Here is a 23,304-nt window from a genome sequence, read left to right on the forward strand (position 1 = left end):
CTACTAGTTGTATTTGCAAAATAATAACTGTTATGTAGTTGTGAATAAACCATCAAGTTTTTGGATGCTTTCCTAAAAAATAAAATTTAAATTCATAATTCAAACATTTCTTCCTAAAACATGGGGACAATTAATTTAATGACAAGCCATTTGCAAAAATAATACTTCTTGAAACTTTTTAATCAGCAGCTTGCTGGTAGAACACATATGCACACTGGAATAAGGACAGTGGCTTTGCCAGAATGTGAAACTCTGTAGAAAACAGTGCTCGTTACCTAGTGACAGAAAAGGCTAAGTATATATTCTAACATTTTAGGAGAAAAAGAAAAAAACACAACACTGCAGTAACAGAATTACATAAAAATTCTTTTTCTTATCTGTAGGAAGATAAGGAAGCCCATTATTAATATGCAGCTGTTTCAGTTGGCAAATTAAGAAAACCGCCTACCAAAACCACCACCCACTGTTGCTAGCTGTTTGCTGACAGGGATGCTTCTTGGACCAGAACAAATGCAGCAACTATACATGAATGTAATTCTTATGCTATTCCTGAAAGTAAGATTTTTCCTTTAGCATTTTTAACTCCCAATAAGTATAATTTTAAAAATAATAAGTTCTCCAACTCCATAAAACCCCAAGCCAAAAAATAAAACCCAAAAATACCATAAAAAAACAAGCAAAAGAACCCTACACGTCAGATTGCAACTTCTAAAGAGTAAGGGGCAAAAAAGATAATATTCTAAACACTCAAATACATTAGAATACTGTTTCTTTTTAAAAATGTTGCCCCTCCTGTATAACAATATATCCTTTGAAAGAGGTTGTCCTGAAATTTGTGTATTTGCATGGTGAATATTGTAACCTTAAGTGTATACAGATGGGGAAGGTCATTGGATTTGGATATTCTCATCAATAATTTCAGAGTAATTGCATAATCTAAGTGATGAGAAGGAGAAGCAACATCAATGGACTTAGTTTTAAACTATTTCATTCTTCCTACAGAATAGATTGCTCTATTAACGCTAAAAGAGAGACATGCTTACAAGACGGAAGAGGAAAACATCTTACACTTTCTTAACATGTCTTTGTCACTCCTCTTTGACATTTAATCCTCAGTTTTATTTACTTTTACTTTGATAGTCATTGCAAAGGTACCTGGCTATATGTGGACTGATTTCTAGTAAGAGCCATAAACTACCAAAATGCCCTTTTCCTACTTCTCTCAAAAAAGCTGGTCATGTTCTCAAATTCATAGAAATGAAAGCTTAAATTTCATCATCTTCTATTGTTAAGACAGTCTGTTAGGTTTCATAGCAGTAGCCTACTTGTCTGTCTTCAGCAAGTTATATTCTGCTCATTTTTAGCCCTTTGCTCTCTGACACAAGACTCTAACTGTAACAGAAGATCACTGTATTTTAGAAGGCGTAACACAGTTGCACTTAAGTTCTACTCAGCATTATCTATAGCAGAGTATAGCTGGCTCCGTGCTGTGATGGGCTGCAGGACAGATCTGATAGATAGATAGATAGATAGATAGATAGATAGATAGATAGATGGCTGCAATGCTTAGGAAAGGCCCATGAATTGCAATATAGATGCAGTTAGATATCCGCTGCTGAGATACTGGATTTACCAAGAGAATAATCACATATGCGTGCAGCATTTGTTCAAAGCCCATCAGTATGGTTCTTTATATGCTGCATTTCAGAAGTGATAACAAATACCCTGGCTGCAAGAAGTCTACTTGGAAACATAGACATTGCTTCATGGAAGCCATTGTTAGTCTTCAAAATATCGATCAGGTCTTTCTGCCTAGAAAAAAAACCTAGTTATCATATCACTAGGTCAGAGTGAAGCCCACAGTCATAAACTACTATTATATTTAAATTTATTAATGGTGCTTACAACATAGGATAAACCAGTCTAGATAGATGTATGATTGATATATTAAGCAGAAAAGATAACAACATAAATCCATAAATCTTGAAATATTAGATAACTCTATGTCAACTCATCTGTTTTACTGATGAGAACGATGTTTAAAACCAAGAAGCATCAGCAAAGTTATCAGATAAGCTACTAGAAAGACATGTTTACCATTAACTGCAACAATTTTTTGTCAGCATCAGAGATTTCTAGAAAAACTTTCAACACTAGTTCATGATCAAAAATTTGGTAGAGTGCATTTGGAGAGGTGCTGACAAAGTTTGATCACAGCTTCAAACTAACCTTGCTTTATTATTTATGCTGGTTCCAAGGTTCTAACATACCTTTAATAAACAACTATTTTATTTTTCAGCCACCATAAAGTCATACTTTCAAGACTAATCATGCTTTTTGTTCTCACGAAAATAATCCTAACATGATAACGGTGTTTTAAGCATTCCTAAGCAAAATACAGACTCAGATTTCAATGTCTACTCTCTAAAATTAATTTGGTTAATAGCTTAACTACCCTGTGGAATGGATGTTTTAAAAGCGAGATTCTTGATTCTCCAAAGAACTGAGAAATTATAGTTCAAGAGGCTTTTATATTTCCTGAAGAATGCAATCTCACTAAAATTTATTAAAATAAAAAATAAAGCAAGGTTTACTGTAGAAAGGAAAAATGCTATGTATGAAAGATTACCGTTACCATCCAATTTTAACAGTGTTTAAATGAGCACTAATATTCATTAGGTAAAACTTTTTGAATTATGGTATGTATGTTGAACAAAACTGAACTGACTTCCTATGGAAATATTTCAAATACTGCTGAGCAAAATAATTTTCTTTTCCAAAGCCTCACAATTTCAGTAGAAAATTTTGTCAAACTTGTATCGATTTAGAAAATGATAGTACTTGCACACATAAACTCCAATTATCAGCCTCCACCTGAAGACACTGCAATTTACTTGCACACTTTAAATGAATGTAGGCACTATGTAGACAGTAAGTGTTATTCAGGTAGTTTGAATGGCAGAAAGAACATTACTTTATGCTATCCTTTTCATTATCAAATCATAGTGCAACTGACAAAGGCAAATGTATTACTGTAGAGCTTTAGTATCACATCATATTCTAAGGAATTAAAAAAAAAAACAACAAAAATCAGTGGTGAATTGAAAAAAGGGTGCAACTACCGGGTCTTTCAAAATGATTTTTAATAGTAAGGTATTATTTGCTATTTTTAGTTTCTATCAGGACTAGTTTTTGCCCTAGTGGTAATTTCATCTGAATTAACTTTTAAAATAACTCAGGAGAATTTTGCGGTAAAAAGGTTGATTTGAATGGTAAATGAAGATGAAGATTGGACATTTAACTCAGATAACTCAGTTCTGTATATGTTGTAAAATGGCTTGTTTGAATGAAATATATGTTAACATAAACATATGCAAATTCTCAGAAGAAAAACTTCCCATGAAATTTGATAATTTTGCCTGTGGGATTGAGGGCAGAAAACTAAATCAGTCTACCTGAAACTAGTACACCAAACTGATTATTTGCTTCAGCTTTGATCACAATAATTTCCAGGAAAGTGTTCTCAGTAATCAGTCCCAGGTATGTATGTATACTCAACATCATGCCCATACTGATAAGAAGATAAATATTTAAGGATGCTAAGAGCACATTATTTGACTAATCTTCCACTGTTTTCATTATATTTTTCCTCACTTCCATCCTTACGTCCACCCTTGTGTTTCCTCAGATAACCAAATAGCTCGGTAGAATTTTTAATGTTTAATGTTTGAGGCAGCACTCATTAACTTTGTTCAGAAACACATCAAGTGGTATTTGAGGTACAGCTCCCTATAAGTTAAATTGCTAGAGTTAAGAAACGTCACACTACCTCATCCTCAGCTTCCCTGGTTCAGTTACATGGCTAATGCTGCCTCCTCATCAATGGTTTGTAAGTGACCATTTACAGAACTGGACGCTTAATTGTTAAATGTTTGATGCTGTCTTCCCCAAAGTATTCTGAGAGATCCTGATCAGTTGTCTTAGATCACATACATGCTCGTATCTCTAGATATATGCCTAGAGATCAGCAGGCAGCTGCACAACCTGTGGCACATCCTAACTGAATAGACCCAGGCCTCCAATCTTCTCCAGAGGGCAGATTTGGGATTATTCCTAGTTTTACAGACTGTCAGACTAGGGTGGTGAATTCAAGCTGCTTGCTCATTTCACAGCCGGGACTGGAATCCACCAATATATGTGAATGTTCTCTCTCTTGTTCTTACACCATGCAGTCTCATCATACACATGTAACATGTCAACTCTTCTCTTAAGAAATTTAAAAGACAGTGGCTTTCAGTGATTAGGACTATTCTGCCTGTACTATTACCCTTCAGTTAATCTCACAGAACCTCTTCCCAATACTTTCTTTCTTAGAGGCGGGGACTCCATCTTACCATTGACTTCCACAGTGACAAAGTTTTGATCTTGGTTATGGTTTCTAGCTACTGTGTAATTGTAGGAGTATCTGTATCAGACATGCACGCTGTACTGATATGCCATTCTCTTTCCTCCTAATAAATCGGAAGATATAACTAATACACAAGTTACTCCTAAGGATATCTCCACCATAAGGATATCTCCACCATCTCTAAACACACACACACACACAGAATAACTGCTTGCACTTTGTCAGAAAAGATCACACAGAACAAGAGAAAAATGCTTACCATTACTCCATATGGCAAGTTAGCTATTAAACCAAAGTAATTTGCTTCTGCAGTATAATCCTACATTTATTGTAATTAATTTGTATAGTGAAAAACGTTAAATATACATAACTGACAAAGTGGAACTTTCTACCAGCTTTGTATTTGGCATGCTGTTCCTACAGTTTGTTATCGTAGCTGGGCATTTGGCTCCAGGAGTTCAAGGCTTATTCATAAAAATGATACACTATCACACCCTCTAACTCACTTTAAAACACTTGATACTGATTTAGCTGTTCCTTTGAGATACAGAATTCTTCTTCTGGGTTGAAACAAGAATCAAAACTGAGATTCTGAATAAAACACTTTTAGAGTCTGCTTCAAAGTTGCATGGAGACTTTTAGAAGGTTGAAAGAATAGTAAGAGGTTCTATTCCTGGAATACTAACCTGCCTGAGGAAGAAAAAAAAAAGTCACAGAAACACCTGGAAGCTATTTGCTGCAGGCACTAATAAAATACAACTTGAAAAGAGGACCACTCATAAAGAGAGGGGTAGTGAAAAGGAGGTACAATTACACTTCTTTGTTATTCACTACTGAGAATTCTAAGACTATTATGATTTCATTTTGTAGGTTAGTCTACTCTACCAGACAGAAATAAAGAATAGCATCCTTTTGCTTCAAGGTATAGGTATAATTTTGTTTAATTCCCGGAGTTTATAAGTAGGAAAAAAAGGTCCTAAAACATCATACTAGCTTAAGAAAAGATTTAGAACTGCAAAATTCTCTGTCTTTACAGCTTCTCTGTTAACAGAAACATGCAGAAATCTACTACCTCCATAGAAAAGCAAATGAAAAAAATGGACTTCTAAAATAATGAAAAAAAAGAGAATAGGGCTGGCACCATTTCAGCCACTTTACAGCAAAAGCTGATTCATAAAATCAGCAATTTGTTTGACCCTGTGGATATAACAACAACAATACTTTATGCACATTAAGGGATGCCAATAGCAATGCCTTGGCCAGTTACCAGGCTCTGTGCCTTCTAGACACATCAACCACCACGTAAACTGCCCTTTCTGATAGACAACAGCATAGGAGAAGTTAAATGTCTTGCAGACATCCCTTCGCTGCATTTAGGAAAAAAGGTAGCAGCCTACTATGGCAGTTAATGGATCATAAAATTAGCCCACCTCCAATTTTCCCCTCTTACAGGAAGTTCCAGAGAAAGAGCAAAACAAAGAGATTTGCAACCTTTTTTTTCCCCCCACTGGCTTTGTTAACACACACTCTCTTAGCTGAGCTACTTTTTCAGATCTGACCTTTTCTTTTCCTCTATTAAAGGAACTACAGCACCCACTGGGCTCCCAGCTACTGACAAGCCCTCCACAAAGCTATCGGGACGAAACATTTTCCAGTGAAGATTTACATAGTAATTGTCTTCGCATGTCAAAGTATTCAATTTACAGCAACAAGCTTCAGTCACACTGTTTCTGTTCCAATCTAGCCATGTCAACTGAGCCTGATAAAGTAGTGATAACTAGTAATTTCTGCTGCCATTTGACAAGGCTGTAAAATTAGCTTGGGTGTGAGCTGCTGGAGGTGAAAGTAATCTTTATTTTCACAGTGGCTAAAAGCTGGGAAGCAAGCAGACATTACCAGGTATGGGACTCAATGTCACAACACTTTTCCTTACTAGAACAAATAAACCTTTTCTAAAACATTATTGCTATTTTCATGAAAACAAAAAAAAAAAAAAAGAGAAAGATTAAATTGTACAGTAGAAATAGTTTGCATTACTGCTATTAAATGCACTAACAAACAACACATCTTGGAAACTAAATGGACAACGGCTTGTATTCTTTATGTAGGTTTCCCTCAGTATGGGCTTCATCAGAGCTCACAGAGCTGAGTTAGGTGCTCGTTACTTTAGGTCAAACTGCATCTTTTCAGTCTGTCACAGACAATCTCTCCAGCAGCACTGCATGTCTTCGAAGAAATCAGTCAGTGAATTTGCCTCACTTCATCCTTCAAACCAAAAGGTTTCTCTAACCAAGGAAAGAACATAAGAGGAGAATAAGCCGCATGACACAAAGCACATTTATGTTTGCAAAGCTTTGTTTTACAAGATCATGAGGTATAAAATCATCATCCACTCATGGAAAGATCTTCTAAAAAACCCCCACTCTTTAACATGCTTTAAGAAACTTAACTACTCACCCATATGTATTAAATCTAGGCTTGGGAAAAAAAAAATGAATGCATATAGTAATTTTATACCATCCCAAAATCCCTCATAAGCAAGCTTACATCATCAGGCATCTCAGTACTATAACTATATTTCATCTTAAACCTTGCATTTTTTTATCTATGAATTCCAAAATATCAGCAAGCAGCCCTATCTACATAATATATACACATACACACACCCCCCAAGCACTTTTTTTTTTGAGACAGAGATTACAGAAATATCCATATACTCAAAATTCATTCATTCACACTGAGAACACTTATCTGATTGTCTCTCAAAAGTCAGGCGGACCTTAACATGATTGTTAAAAAGCCTCTATTTTGAGTCTAGGTTCATTTTCCTGGCTGAAGGAGAATAAACAGGATTAGAATCTCAGGCTTTTGTCATCTTGAAGTGCATTTAAAGCATGCTACTTCAGGAACAAACCAACCCGTGACGTTCAAGCACCCTTTAGCTTCTGTTTCAGAAATCCTAATTATCCTTTTACCACTTCCCCTTACACTCAAAAGCTATCCCATAGGCTTCTAGGCACCCTCTGGCACATCAGCCACTCCTCACAGTTTTGTGCCAGTCCTCAGGCACCTCTCCCAATTGCCATGATCATTCCAATATAGTTGAGAGTGGCCTCAAAATGGTATCAGTTCCTTCAGCATTCATCGGTACATCCCATCAGGGCCCATGGACTTACTATGTCCAGTTTGCTTAAGCATTTTAAGATATTCCTTCTGTGATCTACCTACATCTCTCCTCCACTCCCTTTCACAGCAATATGTGACTAGGCTCACGTCTCTCTCTCAAAATCATCTCCCATACACGATACGTGAGATAAAACAATGGGCGAGACATTACTAGGTCTGACCAGTGTCTATAGCACCAAAAAGATAGCTGGTAGACATGAGAGCGAATGTTGTGAAAGTGCTGCCGTCAGGCCTTACGGACCACAGGTGCCAGCACGATCAGTAAGTTCTCATGCCTGCCACTACATCTCGTGGCCAGCGCAGCCTTTGGAAAATTAGAGCTTGATAACGTTATTCATAATCAAACCAGGCAAAATAGAAAGAAGTTACTTTTTCATTCCAGCCTTGCTGCACATTTGCTGCCCTTATTACACAGGGTATAACAGCTAATTCTGTTGCCAGTAAGAATGTACTGCTGGCACTTGACGTGTTTTGTTAATACTAGAGCTGAAATTTCATTTGCTTAGAAGTATCCATTCTTATGCAAATTCACATTAGATACATGCCTAATTGTACGAAAAAAATGGTTGGAAAGGAAGCAAGAATGGATATATAAGAAAAAGGAGGGTATAGTGAGGCTTTTTATAAAACTATTGAATTAACAGCATATAACATCACCACTTTCACCTGTGAATTGCAAAGGTACAGATCCTCAAAACATTCCATATTTCTCACAGATCTTAGTGAAGTTACCTGTACTTTCCAATTTTAGTGTTGTGTTATTTGAGAGTTAAAAGTTCTGGCTTTAATCACTGCCAAATGCTAATAGACTCGCCTATCCCAGATGCACAGAACTGGCTGGAAGGTAAATATCCGTCAGTATTCCTATCCTTATTAAGTTTAGACTTCACAGTTATGTCTACTGCAGCTTGCTATTTTCTCAGCAGCGTGGGAGGCTTTACTGGATTCTAGGTAACATGCAAAGCATCTAAACACACAAGAACTACTTTCCTCCAATTGTATAAACAGCTTATTTTTTTATCAAATTCTTTTCAGTAAACAGAGACAGACCCATCAGGCTTGGACTCCCCTCAGTGGCCTATTAAACACTGCAGCCTGTTCCTCACCAAAGGACGGAAGGGGAATCATCAATCTTCAGCTACATTTTAGTTGTTGTTGCCATAAAAAAAGACACACAAAGCACCCAGAAAGCACTTGGGAATTATTCCGTGTCATTTGTTACTATCAATACATATCTTGCAGAGGAACTGACAGCAGGCATGACAGAGAGAGAAGGCCACAGGTTTTCCTGAGTATAAAATATTCCCGATCCTGTTTTGAGGAGCTGCACTTTGAATGAGATGCCCTGAAGCAATTGCAGAGAACAACCTGGTGAGGCTTGGAAACAGGGACATTGCCTATAACGTTTTGGACTGCGTGACTTTCCATCTTCACTACATTATTCAGTAACTACAAAAAACGCCTTGAAAAGCAGTCAGAGTAATAACCTCCAGCTTTTTCACTACCCCACTAAAAGCACCGTTTTAGTTTAACCAGTTGCTCTGTGGCCAGATAACGTTAAGGCAACACTAGTAAACACCAGTACGAAGCAATGCAGCATGTATGTGTGTATGAAGATATTTCTGATTTCCCAAAGCGAATGAGAACTACAAAGAAACCTTCTACTCTCTTAGAGTTTCTTCCAACATATAAGCAAAAATTCAATAGAAGATCGATCCAAACAACTAACTACTTCCATGAGCCTTACTAAATATTGTGAAGTTCAACATACTTAAACTAGATTAAATAATTTTTCTTTTAGTGTCTTGAAGCAGGTCAACCTAAGATCATAGAATGCTGAGAGAATTCATTGGAATCTATCTTGGAGTACTGCGTTAAAGATGGATTTTTAAATTTCAGTTTTAAGGACCATATACATAGCTTGAACTGTGACAAATGCACTGTATTTATAAAAAGAAAGTAATTAAATACATTCAACGCAATAACTGAAAATTTTTAGAGGATTCAGATATGAACTACTGCATGACTGTATAACTATAATATTTATATAATATATCCCTTTCCCATGTGAGTCTAGTAATTCAAGTCTTCCTGCAAAGTTTACTAAAACATAATTAAGGATTAACAGTTAACTGCAACTATTCCAAAGACACAACAAAATACAGCCAAACAAAAACCAAACCAACCCCCCTAAGAAATCCCATCGCATATTCATTTTAGCCTCTTTTAAAAATACAAGGGACAGCAACCACACTGCATTAAAATATTTTGACAAGAGAACCATTTAGGCATTCTCTCAGCTTCTTCTACTGTTAAGAAGGAAGAGATTGAGAGTTTCAGTTATGCAGAACAGGTAGAATGAAATTTGCTTTTTTATTATTAAAAAGAAAGAAAATCTCATTAGTGTTCAGGACACAGAACATCTCACAGCCTTTAGCTAAACACCCATATTTCTTTGAATTTGAAAATGCATTTCTTCTGAGGCCTGTGAAAAATTTATTGTGTAAGAAAAAAGAGCATAGCTCAGACTTCTGAAAAGGATCGCTGCTGGGAGTGACAGTGAAGGGCCACCACTTCACACAGCAACAGAAAGACCAGCAGTCAACACGTGGAAACACTGACTCCAGCCCATATGGGCTAAAAACTAGACATCACAAAAATCAGGTTGTGCATCCTTAATGTACAATATGAACATTAATAAAAATACAAATTGAATCTATCTATGCCCAGGGAAACCTAAAAAGGACAGGATTTCTTGTGATAGATTATTCGGGCAAGCCAACAAGGATTTGTGCACCCGATCCATGACTACACATTATCAACAATTAATGTACAAATTGTAGATAAAAGGAGACCTGTTATTGAAATCAAGCTATACAAACATACCAAACCCAAAGATTTTAAATGACAATGCTTGCAACTCTATTAGTACCAGGAATTAACTTGAATTCCTTGATTCAAGAATGAAAAGCTAAAAAATTGGATGCTCTAGTTTACAAGGACTTAGGAGTTGGAAACAGGATATACCACAAAATTTATATTCACCATTCAGACTAGATGATTGCAATCATTCCCCCAAGCCTCATTAAAATGCTATTCAGAATGTGAATCAGATTCAGTTTTGTTTGTTTGAACAAAGCTGGTATGAATGGCAGAATATTTATTAATGTTGAGAAGATAAGAATTAATGGTAACTGCTATATTAAATAATGAGAATAAGTAGCATTTGTCTCTACAATAGAACACAATACTGCCAGCATTCTTCCTAGCTTTAGCAGGTTTGTTGTATTCCAGACTACAGAAAGTAGCACGGGGCAGGCAAAAAGAAAAAATGAAAACACTATTCTTGTGGCTTTTGAAATATTTTTCATATTGGTACAGAACTTCTAACTCTTAAATAGTAATTCCATTGCCAACTCTCAATACTACCCAAAACTCATAATGCTGCCTTCCACTTCAGATGACCAGAACTCTTATTTTCACTAAATCAGTCCTGAAACCCAATGAACTGAGATGATAATCCTGTTTCAGATTTTTATTTGGAATTAACGAAAAAAAGAAAAAAGTTGTTTTGTTTGTTTTTTAATTAAAGCCAGTGGGTGATTGTGGGCAAAGAACAGAGAATTAGCTAATGTAACTTGGCAAGAGCATCCACTGTGAGAAGTGGATTTTGCATGAGAGTGGGACAGAAACAAGACGTCAAAGATCACTCAGAAATGGAAAAAGTATTCTTCGAGTGTAGCTATGGGAGATAGAAAAAAACATGGAAGATATTAGAGGGGTGCAATAGAAACACATTAAAGACCCAGAGAAGCTGTTAAGTCAGCCTTAAAATAGAAGTCAACTGTTTCATTTCTCTAGGGATTTTTTATAGCATGCACATTTTAGTGTCTTAAAAAGAAAAGAAGCATCAATCTGAAACATCTTGCTGAAGTGCTTTAAATATATCACACTTAAATGAAAAAAAACAAGAATATTATGAAAAAAAATTGAAAATCTGAATTTCTCAAAGCTCAATCATCTAAGCATTTGTTTAGTTCCACTCATCCCTCTTCCAGAAGATGTATCTTGTACATCCTGAGCCCAGTTTCCAAAGAGACCAAGATGAAGAAAGTTCATTTGGATTAAAAAGAGCAAGTTTTGGTTATCTGCTATCTTTGCATACTTCCCACAAAATGAAACACTTAGAAGTGGGACTTGAAATTTCTTTGGTCTAAGAGTTTGGAATAAAATATTTTTGATGAAGTTAATTCAGAGAAATGTAAAAACTACTGTAGCTGTTCTTTCAATTTAAATAACTTTTGATCCAAATTACAGGATTCACCACTCAGTTTCTGTTGTATTTGAAGGTTCACTTTGGGAATTTTCTCTACTGATGGCAATAAAGTCATTCTCTTTGGTTCTTTGAAACAAATTCTAGACAACATTTTCAGGAAATTTGTCTTCAGCACAGACAAGCCCCTGTGCAAATGGTATACACTAAGTAGAGACAGAAGACCAAAAACTCAAAGTCTATAATAAGAGCATCCCCCACAAACATGCAAAAAAAGATAGTTAAAAGCTGAAGTGGAGTTAGAAGCTCCACAAAGCAAAACCCCTTTATAATACTCAGAAGCTGACCAAACTAGATCTTGCCTGCTACACCTCACTTGAATTACCTACTCTAATTTTATTTCAGTAAGAACACCTTTTTCCAGCATAGAAGTTATATAGTTTTCACAGAATCAATCAGGTTGGAAGAGACCTCTGGGATCATCGAATCCAACCATTACCCTGACACCACCCTGTCAACTAGACCATGGCACTAAGTGCCATGTCCACTCTTTTTTTAAACACATCCAGAGATGGTGACTCCACCACCTCCCTGGGCAGCCCGTTCCAATGTCTAATGACCCTTTCTGTAAAGAAATTCTTCCTAACGTCCAACCTGAACCTCCCCTGGCGAAGCTTGAGGCTATGTCCTCTTGTCCTATCACTAGTTGCCTGGGAGAAGAGGCCAACTCCCACTTCACTACAACCTCCCTTCAGGTACTTGTAGACTGCAATAAGGTCACCTCTGAGCCTCCTCTTCTCCAGGCTAAACAATCCCAACTCCCTCAGCCGCTCCTCGTAGGTCAGACCCTCCAGACCCTTCACCAGCTTGGTCGGCCTCCTCTGGACTCGCTCCAACACCTCAACATCTTTCTTGAAGTGCGGGGCCCAGAACGGCACACAGTATTCAAGGTGTGGCCTCACCAGTGCCGAGTACAGAGGGATGATCACTTCCCTAGACTAGCTGGCTACACTATTCCTGATAGAGGCCAGGATGCCATTGGCCTTCTTCTCCTGGGCACACTGCTGGCTCATGTTTAGCAGGCTGTCGATCAGCACCCCCAGGTCTCTTTCCGCTGGGCCTGTAGCACTGCATGGGGTTGTTGTGGCTGAAGTGTAAGACCCGGCACTTGTTCTTGTTGAACCTCATGCCATTGGTCTCGGTCCATCTATCTAACCTGTTCAGATCCCTCTGTAGGGCCTTCCTACCCTCCAGCAGATCGACACTCCCACCCAGCTTGGTGTCATCTGCAGATTTACTGAGGGTGCACTCAATCCCTACGTCTAGATCATCTATAAAGATATCAAACAGCACCGGCCCCAGAACTGAGCCCTGGGGGACACCGCTAGTGACCGGATGCCAGTTGGACTTTGCCCTATTCACCACCACTCTCTGGGCTCGGCCATCCAGACAGTTTTTAACCCATTTAAGAGTCCACCCATTCAAGCCCCGGGCAGCCAGTTTGTCTAGGAGGATGCTGTGGGAGACAGTGTCGAATGCCTTACTGAAGTCTAGAGAGACTACATCCACAGCCCTGCCCTCATCTACTAAGCGGGTCACTTGGTCATAGAAGGAGACCAGGTTGGTCGAGCAGGACCTGCCTTTCATCAATCCATGTTGGCTGGCCCCGATGCCCCGATTGTCCTGCATGTGCCGTGTAATGGCACTCAGGATGATCTGTTCCATCACCTTGCCTGGCACCGAGGTCAGGCTGACAGGCCTATAGTTCCCTGGATCGTCCTTACAGCCCTTCTTGTAGATGGGCGTTACATTTGCTAATTTCCAGTCAGCTGGAACTTCTCCAGTTAACCAGGACTGCCGGTAGATAATCGAGAGTGGTTTGGCAAGTTCATTTGCCAGTTCCTTCATTACTCTGGGGTGAATCCCATCCGGGCCCATAGCCTTGTGGGTGTCTAATTGGCACAGCAGGTCACTGACCGTCTCCTCCTGGATCATGGGAGGTTCACACAGCCCCCTGCATCTAACTTCAGGCTCTGGGGGCCGAGTCTCCTGAGGACAACCGATCTTGACGTTAAAGACTGAGGCAAAGAAGGCATTGAGCACCTCTGCCTTTTCCTCATCCCCTGACACTACACTACCCTACACTACACTACAGATATGCAATCTGAGACTGGCCTGCATCATACTTAACACACAGCAGCTGAGAGATGGGTTTGTTTCTGGCAGTAAGGCAGAAAGCATTGTCAGATTTCTGTTTGTCCTGGAAGTTCGAGACATAGACTTGCTTCAAGGTGTAACCATCAGAAATATTGACCCCAGCTTTGTCACCTTCATCAGTGTACTACTTAGTACGCAAATTTAGCGCAAGAACATTTTTTTATCTTTACATTTAGAAGATACAGTCAATTAACTAATACACTACTTGTGTTACAAATGTTTAACATAAGGAAAGTCATAAGGACATGATGCAAGTATTAACTCGGGCCATTACGAAAACATCAACCATACAAGACTTCACTGAACACCACAGGAACCTAGCTGAATTGGAATATGAAAATGATGCAGATACCTGAGGATTCAAGTTTTCAAAATGAGATGCTTAGGTGAAAGTCAGTAAAGGATTGGTGCAGGGGTAAGGGGTGGAGAAAGGCTGGTGTAGCACTGACTTGCTCCTAATATGTCACTTCTGACAACACATTGCTCACATTGCTTCTGGGGACATGCATGGAAATGTCATTGACTGTGTGGACAGTAGCGGGTGAGAAACAAATTGCCAGAAGACCAACTTAGAAAAACATGAAGGGAGAATAAACTTGTCAGGTTCCTTCTTTATTTAGTAATTGTCCTCTGTGGTTTTGCTAATAGAGAAGGATGGCTGATGAGCATATTTATTATGTCAACAATGTAATTTAACACAGCTTTGCTGCTGTACATAAGAACACAAACTTCTGGGAAGCACTCTTTGTATAAATCATTTCAGGTAACCTGGCAAAGTAGAAGGCAAGCAAAGTATATAAAACATACAGCTTATTAAAAAATATATTTCTTTTTACTTAATTCTGTGCAAACAATACTAATATTATAAATTAACAGATAAAAAGTGTTTTCTCAAAACAACACAACATGGTAATTAAATAAGAAACACCTCCAACAAAAGATTTTTTTAAAATATTTTTTTGGTTAATTCCTTCACTGTGAATTCTTTTTTTAAATCTTACTATGCAGACATTTATACACTGTTCATTCTTTGAAAAGGATAGTTCCATATTTGACAGAACAAGAAGCGGTAGTTGCCATGATATTTCTCTCCCCCCCGGCCCCGAGAACTGTCCAGCTCTCAAGTTGTGTTCAGTTCTCTGAAGAATTTCAAACTAATTTGCACAGCAAAATTGTATAGGTGAACAAGTGAGTAGATGTCTTAACCTGAAACATCATATAATAAAGGGAATTGTATCAAAAGGAAAATATAAACCTAGTCATGGAGACAATTAGTTTTGTCACACTCCTCTACCTTTCCCCCATACACTAATTGTATAACACCCAATTAAAAGAGGGAATAACACCACGTAAAGACACAAACCAAATCATCCCTCGCTTTAGAGATCAGAATGACTCTAGAGAACCAGAGCCTGAAGCCTAGAAAGGCATACATGCCCTTTCCTGTTACAGATGGAAAGCTCTACTCTTTGTATAAGGGAGCCAAAATTACAGAACATGAAAAGAAAGTTAAGTTTGCAGAGAACTGCATGATAATTTTTAGCTCAGTGGTTATTTTCCAGAATAATCTTTAACCTAGTTCTCTGTAGGATATTACTGCTATTAAGGAACAATAGCATCATTCAACTCATGAAATGCATATGCATTTCATCATTGCATTCTGCTTTTACGTAATTCTACACTGCGCAAATCAGCTGTAGTATCAGCACCTGATAAGCTGTAGCTATTGGATTGCTTTCACTTTTTATGTAACAAAACCAAACGAAACATTTTGGAGACACTGGTCCAAATGTTTAGTCAAAAATTTCATGCAACTTGTCACCCTGTCCCCCAGTCCAAAGATCTGCAGCTATTATCAAATGAGAACCTCAAAAACTATTTAGCACTGCCTAACAAATCACTACTCAGAAATTCCACGAAAATAACTCTGTAATTAAAAGAGGCCTTCTAGAGTCTTAATGTGTTACTAATAAGATGAGAGGTCAGTTTAAAAGACAGATAGAGCAAATGATTTAACAACAGTGATAAATCTTCCATTTCCTATTTAATGAAATGGTCACTTTTTGTTGTCTGAGGGTTCATGTTTGACCTTCTGGGAAAAAAGGTTATTTAGAAATATACAAATATAAAAACTTAAAATCAAATAGTCCAGGAAACAGTTTACGTACTTAGGATGTCGGATGTCTGGCAGGGATCGCTCCAGTGCTATATTGTTGCTAACAAAGATGTTGAAGCCATTTTCCCTATAAGCAGAATCATCGTGGTCTTCCTCTGTAAGAGGGTACGGCTTTCCATGTTCACCTTTCCCTACAATGAAACAAAACAATTATTTGCCTCAAACTGACAGCACAGAATGGACTACAAAGACAAAAATAAGTTAGACTAAACTTCAATTAGTATATTGGGTCTGGAAAATCTCCAAGGAATTTCTTGCAATATTTTTAGCGACTCTCCTGTTACTTCCAATACAAAACCACAAAGCAGGTACAAAGAATGGGACTCAGAAGTCCCTCTGAATTCACTCAGTTCATCTCGCTTTCCTTCTTTCCACAGACACAATCAACTTAAAGCCATTTATATATAAAAATCTGAATTTTAAATTAAGTTAAATAAGACCTTTTTGCATCAGAATCAGACTTTCATAGCAAAATTATGAACAAATGGATCAGTTCCAGCAATACTCCTTTTGATTGATACAAGGAACCTGATTCCTCAGTTACTCTGCATTTTAGCAGGAAAAGCACCCCTCCACCTTCTCCAAAAAAAGCCTTTATCATTGAAGTTTAGGGTGTCCAACTTTCCAGAACAAATAGTAAGGAAACCAAATGTTTTGCTCTGGGCTCCTTGAACACTCTCACACTCCAAGGGGCCAGTCAGATATACTCAGTGCTTCTAATGTCTCAGCACTGCTGATTTGGTTTCAGAAGCTGGTCACTTTGGTTCCCTAAAGAAATCATCTGCTTGTTCCCTGGCAAAGCACAGACTTTCTACTCCACCTTTTTATTCCCAAGTTAGTTCTCATCATCAGTCACTTGGCTTGCTTAGTACCTACCTCAGGCAACTATACCTCTATCTCTTCCAGTCAGAGAGCGGAGAACAAATAAAAACACTTCAAAGAAAAACAGAACATAAAAGCCTCCACTTCTCAACTATTTTTATCCTTCTCATTCTTGCAAAGGATGAACTCTTCAGAGTTTCTAAGCCCTTCATGCCTACTCAGGTTCTTAAGAAGATACACGTTCCTCTACATCTAATTGATCAGCTTATAACCTCTGTCCCTCTCCCTCCAGGCCCACTCATAAGAAAATACCTCCTTTACCTGAGCTTTGTTAGAGAAATTAATCAGTTTCCCAGTTGGATTTGACAAGTGACCAAGGACACCTGGTCCTCAGCTAATCAGAAGCAGCTGCAGGACGGGATGAAGAGGAAAGCAACTGAAAGCTGAAAGAAACATCCAGTGGTATCCTTAAAGCCCATGAGCCTCTGTCAATGCTCTATTTCATACTGCACACACACAAAACATCAAAACCAGAGAATATGCAATTAAAGATGCTGTAGTTACTCAATCAGACTTTTTTCAGATAAAATAATAATTTTTTATTCCAAACTTTGTGTGTATAATTACAATTTCATTTAAATTCTTAATGAAAATAATGTTACTTACAAGGGAAAAAAGTTTGTATTATGAAACACTGTCTGTTTATGCTATTTCACTACTAACAGGTATTTTGTAATTTTTATTTTCAAACATCCCCAAATGCATGTAACACACTCTAACACAATACAAAATCTGAGACTAAGATTCTATGTGAATCTTTATGATTTCATACTAAATATGGGGAGGAACTATAATATTAAAGCAGCAGCTGATGAGTCAGAGTACTACCCCAAATTTAATGCTACAATTATATCAAATCCGTTTCATAATACAGTAACAATAAGCTAATGTATTCAACACCCAAGACATAGAAATTTTAGCCCCCCTCTTTCAGTACATATTCTAAGTAGATCCAAAGTAAGTATTTTAATTTGCTTTTAATAGGAGATTTATCCAGGTAGCTACTAATACAATGGAAATTACAGAATAAATTACTCATATGATAAAACATATTATTGCTAATCCGTGTTTTTACAATATAATTTTCTGTATATTCCAGCTATTCACCCTGTGTTAAGAAAGGTGGATTTTTTTGCTTTGCTTTTCTTAAAGGAGTCTATTTGGCTGTTCAGGAGATGAATATTTTTCATGGTACTACAGTTCTTCATATTGTCCCCTGCTAGTGAAACAAGTACTTTTAAAGTGAAACCTTCTACTCTTCCTCACTGAATATGAAGCACTATCACTGTGCATAAGCCAAAAGAATAGATATCATGGTTGTTATCTACAGCAATTTGGGAACAGGCTGAACTTTCTCATATCATGCTGCAGAAGTATTTGACCAATTGCAATATATAAATTGCTTTTGCACTTATACAGTAAGTTGGGCCATGAGGTGCACTAGCAGTTGTGAAGCATGACTCTTTCCTAACACTATACTAAAATACACACTTAGAGCGTTAACAGACACTTGTGGGATTTTATGAACCCAGTGGATATTTCTCTCAGCTTTCTTGTTTGCTTGCTCTCTCACCCTGCAGCTCCTCCTGATTAGCTAGGGATCAGATGATCATCTACCATCCAGCTGGAAGCAGCTGGCTAATTTCTCTAAAAGAGCTCAGGCAAAAAGAGACTATTTCTCTCCTTCTAAGGAGAGAAATAGAGAGCTTAGAAGATAAGTATTTAAAAAAATGAAGTACAACTTTTGGATAACCAGTAGGCCTGACGGGTTCCCTCTGTACAGAAAATTGCCATGTATGAGTCTCTTCAGCATTACAAATTATTATAAGCACATTAAAACTCTCTTCTGTCACTGATTTGCTTTCCTAGATGACTGACAGAAATTGCCATCACTGCACACTGGTTTGGAGTTGGACTATCCAAAAGTTTACCTAAAATGCCAGTGTGACAAGGGGAAACTTCACAATGCAAGAACAGTAAAGTTCTGGTGAAAAAGAGCATGAAAGAGTTTAATGTCTTGTTACTGGCTACAGAAGGCTACTTTAAAGCCACTGCTAGACAGATATAAGCCCTCCTAGACTGTTTGTTCTGTCTGAAGGCAAAACAGCAATTCAGAAAGTGCATCAGGGCTATAAAGTATTGCAGGGAACAGAGAGCATGACGGTGACTTTTTGGCCTCTTTGCGTTTAAAGGGGGGGTCACCAAAATGTAACAGCTAAAACCAACCCAGCACTAAGACTTGATACTAACTCTCTCTGAGGCTAGTTTACAATTGCAGCATAAATAACCCCAGAAACTAAGGACAATCAGAAGTTTTAGTTCAGTCACTTGGATCTCGATTTTTCAAGGAGCGGTGAAAGGAGAGGAAGAACCGAAAAGCACAAGAGCAACACATATATTCAACCTGGGCCCAAATATCCCATCAGAATGCTCCATTGCATGGGAATCCTAACAGCACTGTTTAATTCATACAGTTCTGTCTAACCTTTGTGATTACAGACTTATTACACTGATTTTTAACTCAGTACTCAATGTAAGCAACACTTAGAAAATATGCTAGATTTTTTTTTTCCTAAAACACTATGATGGTTTTGGAGTTGACATCTCTACGTTGCTTAGTATTATAAGGGTTTTAATACACCACCTCAAAATGCCTCCCCACAGATATTCAGATAAAAAAAATGGTGAAGTAAGATATTATAGTAATTCAGCTGAAGTACTGGCTTGGCCAAATATCAGATGCTCTGTAAGGCTTTTTTAGCCCCACTCAAGGATGTTACTGTCTCCTAGGAAACAATACACTCTCTACCTAGTCCTAAAGGTCTCAGGTTTTATGCTTGACAACTTGCGATAACTGATAGTTCAAGGACACCTCAGTTAAAGCATCTTCTGCTTATATTAAGTACAGATACAGCAGAAGGAGAGTAAACCCTCTTGTTTAGCAGATGGCATGAAGGGAAGAAGATTAGGGTGAGACAAGAAAATAAAAAAAATATTCTGTATACTCAGCACAAATGTGTAATAGCAGAATAATGGCTCTGGATCAGCCATGTTGGTACAGTTTCCAAGAATGATAATTATAAAAAGAACAGGGGTATTGTAGGTAAAATATATCAGCTGCAAATCAATTTGAACATGCAACAGAAGATGAGTGCTGCAGTACTTCTGCATGCAATGAATAGCGGAGCTTGCTTAAAATTATGAACAACTAAACATATTGCAACATCTTCTTATTTCAGGTTTTTTGGGGTTTTGTTTTGGGGGTTTGTTTCTATAATTCAGATGAACATTACTTATAATTCAATAGGCATGGTAAAAAAGATCGGCTTTGCCATATAAGTTAAAGGAAGTTAAGTTGGAACAATCCACCTCTGTTTATGATAATTTTTATATCACTCATTTCATTTTGGTTATTTTAAATCAAGACATTGTGCTTTATCTTAAATATGTGCATTTTCTCAATCAATAATTAATTCCTAAATCTTATAGACTGTGCTTTATGGAACATTAGTGTACCCCTTATCTTTTTCATCCATTTGAAACATTAAAAATACAGGCTGTGAATTACCAACGTATGCATTGCACAGCAAAAATACAGTGCACGTGGGGGAAGTGCTTGCTTCAAAATACATTGTGAGCTTAACCAGTGGTATTCTTGTGTTTCAGCAAAAGGGCAACTGCATATGAACTCTGAAAAGTAAGTTGTCTGAAGGCTTGAACAAACACTTCACCAAAATAAGAGTGTTTAAAAACACTTTTTTTAAGCTTTTTTTATGGCTTTTAACACTTGCTGTAAGAAATAAAATGGCTTGGCGGGCAGAAAGATTCATTCTACCCCCTTTCCCATTTTAATAAGTCTAGGAAAAAAAAAAGGAAGAAAAAAAAAAACATACTATTTGGTATGTCCAGTGTATTTAGAATGCCACAGTGTACAATGCAAGATAAGCAGCAACACATGCTATTTTGATATGAGTTGCTCTGTCACTATAGCAGAGCAGCAATATCGTCAGTAGCATTCTGCAGGCTGAGCTGAGTCTAATCACAACTCTGTGGCCAAGGGATGCACAGTACATCTTCTATTCAGTCTAACTACTTATCACCAAATGCCACAGCCACTAGAATGATTTTTTCATTTAACATTAGAACAGACTGGCCACAGACCATTAATCAGAGTCAAACACTGAATGAGCAAGCATGTGAGAAACAGAACTCAACCATAAAAACGGCTTCACAGTTTGTAACTGAACGACCTGCTAGGATAAAAAGGGCCTACTACGGAACAAGACTACCTGAAAAAAAATCTACTAATAGTGGTACGGTGTTTGTTTCAGTGCTTAAATAAATTAATTCACACAAACTGCATCAAGAATGGCATTCTAATAGTCTCTAATATCAGTGGGTTTTCTATAATTAATGCATGTGTCCAAGCTGATCTCTTGGAAAAGCTCAAACTAAACTGTTACTAACATGGCATATTCAGGAACTAAACAGCTCCACAAACTTAATGCAAAATTACAGTTGCGTAGGTACAGTTTTAGAAAGCCCAAAAATACAAAATGATAGGGTTCTAAGAGCTGTAATTAACACGAGACTTTTCCCTCTCCGTCTTTTTTTCTTCATTCTAAGACGTATTATAACCATGTGCCGTTTACTGGATACCATCACAGGAAAATAAACAGGATGTTCCATGGAAAAAAACCTATTAATAGGAATTCTTTAATTTTTTATTTTCTTTTTTTTTGTTTTCATTAATTCAACCCAAACTAGCTCTAGAAGCTGGCTTTGTGGCTGTTGCACAAAGAAGATGGAATAACCTGTAAAAAGGACTTTAGCTATGTATGAGCCAACAGTGTGCAATAGCGTAGTCACTCTTGCACTAGAAGGACTACTCCATGATGCGTATCCTACAGAGAAAGAGTACATGAGCTGTCACAGCTCCCAGCAAATTTAGATTTATCCTGTAAGACCTCTACCAAAAAAATATGGAGATAATAAATATTCACTCTTAAAGTTTGAGGCAGACACAGGAACAAGAACTGTGCTACCTGATTCCCAACACAGTGACTTGGTGACAAGGCCATCCTTCCTTCTGTAAAGCTGAGAAGAGTGTTCATAAGCAGGCAGATTTTGCACACTCAGGGCCAAGAAGGCAACTTCCTCAGGTAATATACATGTATTTTATTGCTTTTTCAGGTCCACTTGGATCTATACATTATAAAATGAAGTGCCATATTTCTCAGATGATAATTAGTTTAATACGAAACTGAAGTTGAGTATGCAAATAATTACTGGTTTAATTAAAAAAAGCAGACACCCCCACCCCCACAAATTCAGAAAAACTAGAGTTATCCTTAAGACAAGCAATATAAGACCATGGAACTGTACTAATAAATTAAGATATAGCGAGATGCAGTTACGGCAGATAAACAACTGAAACTCAAGTTATGTCACATTCTCGGGATTGGTTTACCTAAGTCCTTCTGCTTTACTTAAAACATAATACATTTTTTTCTACCACACCCAAAGAAACACTTTGAATCTCAATGTTTTTCTCCTTTTCATGTTTTCTTTTGGCAAATCAGACACATTACTCTTCTGAAAACTGTATCGGTACTACTTATACTGCTGTGTGTACTCACTACTACTGCACTTCCCAGTGACCGTCTTTCCCTCTTATAAGATACCACTAATGTTGAAACCATTAATATTGCCTTTTATCATTCATTTCGTGGTATAAACCACATTCTTCATTTGAAAGAGCCTTACAACTGACTGACATTCTTGTGGTAAGGGGAACTAAACTTAATGCTTGACCTGCTATGAGCATAGCTCTGCACAGCCCTTTTCCTCCCTTGACATTGATTCACCTCTTTCTGAATGAGTCTAATTAATGCCAACTATTTTTCAAAAGCCTGACACAAATTTGAGTAAATTTCCCATAGTAAAGCAAACTGAAATTTCTAGTCAATATATGCTGTGGAATCAAGCAGAGGCAGATGTGGAGACTCGAAAAATCACCTTCAGCCATGAACTGATCTTCAACTAATTAGTTTAAAATATTTTCTGTTCAAAAAGACAACTCATCACTTACAGAACACAACTAAATAGTTATCCTAAGGTCCACACTTATGCATAATTCAGCAGGAACCTGCATATGCCCAT

General features: G+C 37.5%; 1 protein-coding gene across 1 annotated transcript in view; it reads right to left on the minus strand.

Moving 5' to 3' along the window:
* The window catches only part of GALNTL6 (polypeptide N-acetylgalactosaminyltransferase like 6), a 565,706-nt gene that overhangs the window by 335,277 nt on the left and 207,125 nt on the right, over window positions 1–23,304 (minus strand). The window contains exon 3 of the mRNA XM_068403801.1: window positions 16,253–16,391. Coding sequence (XP_068259902.1) covers window positions 16,253–16,391 — 139 coding nt within the window. The remainder of the gene's footprint in view (window positions 1–16,252; window positions 16,392–23,304) is intronic.

This window comes from Nyctibius grandis, chromosome 6 (assembly GCF_013368605.1).
Source record: "Nyctibius grandis isolate bNycGra1 chromosome 6, bNycGra1.pri, whole genome shotgun sequence".
NCBI classification, from domain to species: Eukaryota; Metazoa; Chordata; class Aves; order Nyctibiiformes; family Nyctibiidae; genus Nyctibius; species Nyctibius grandis.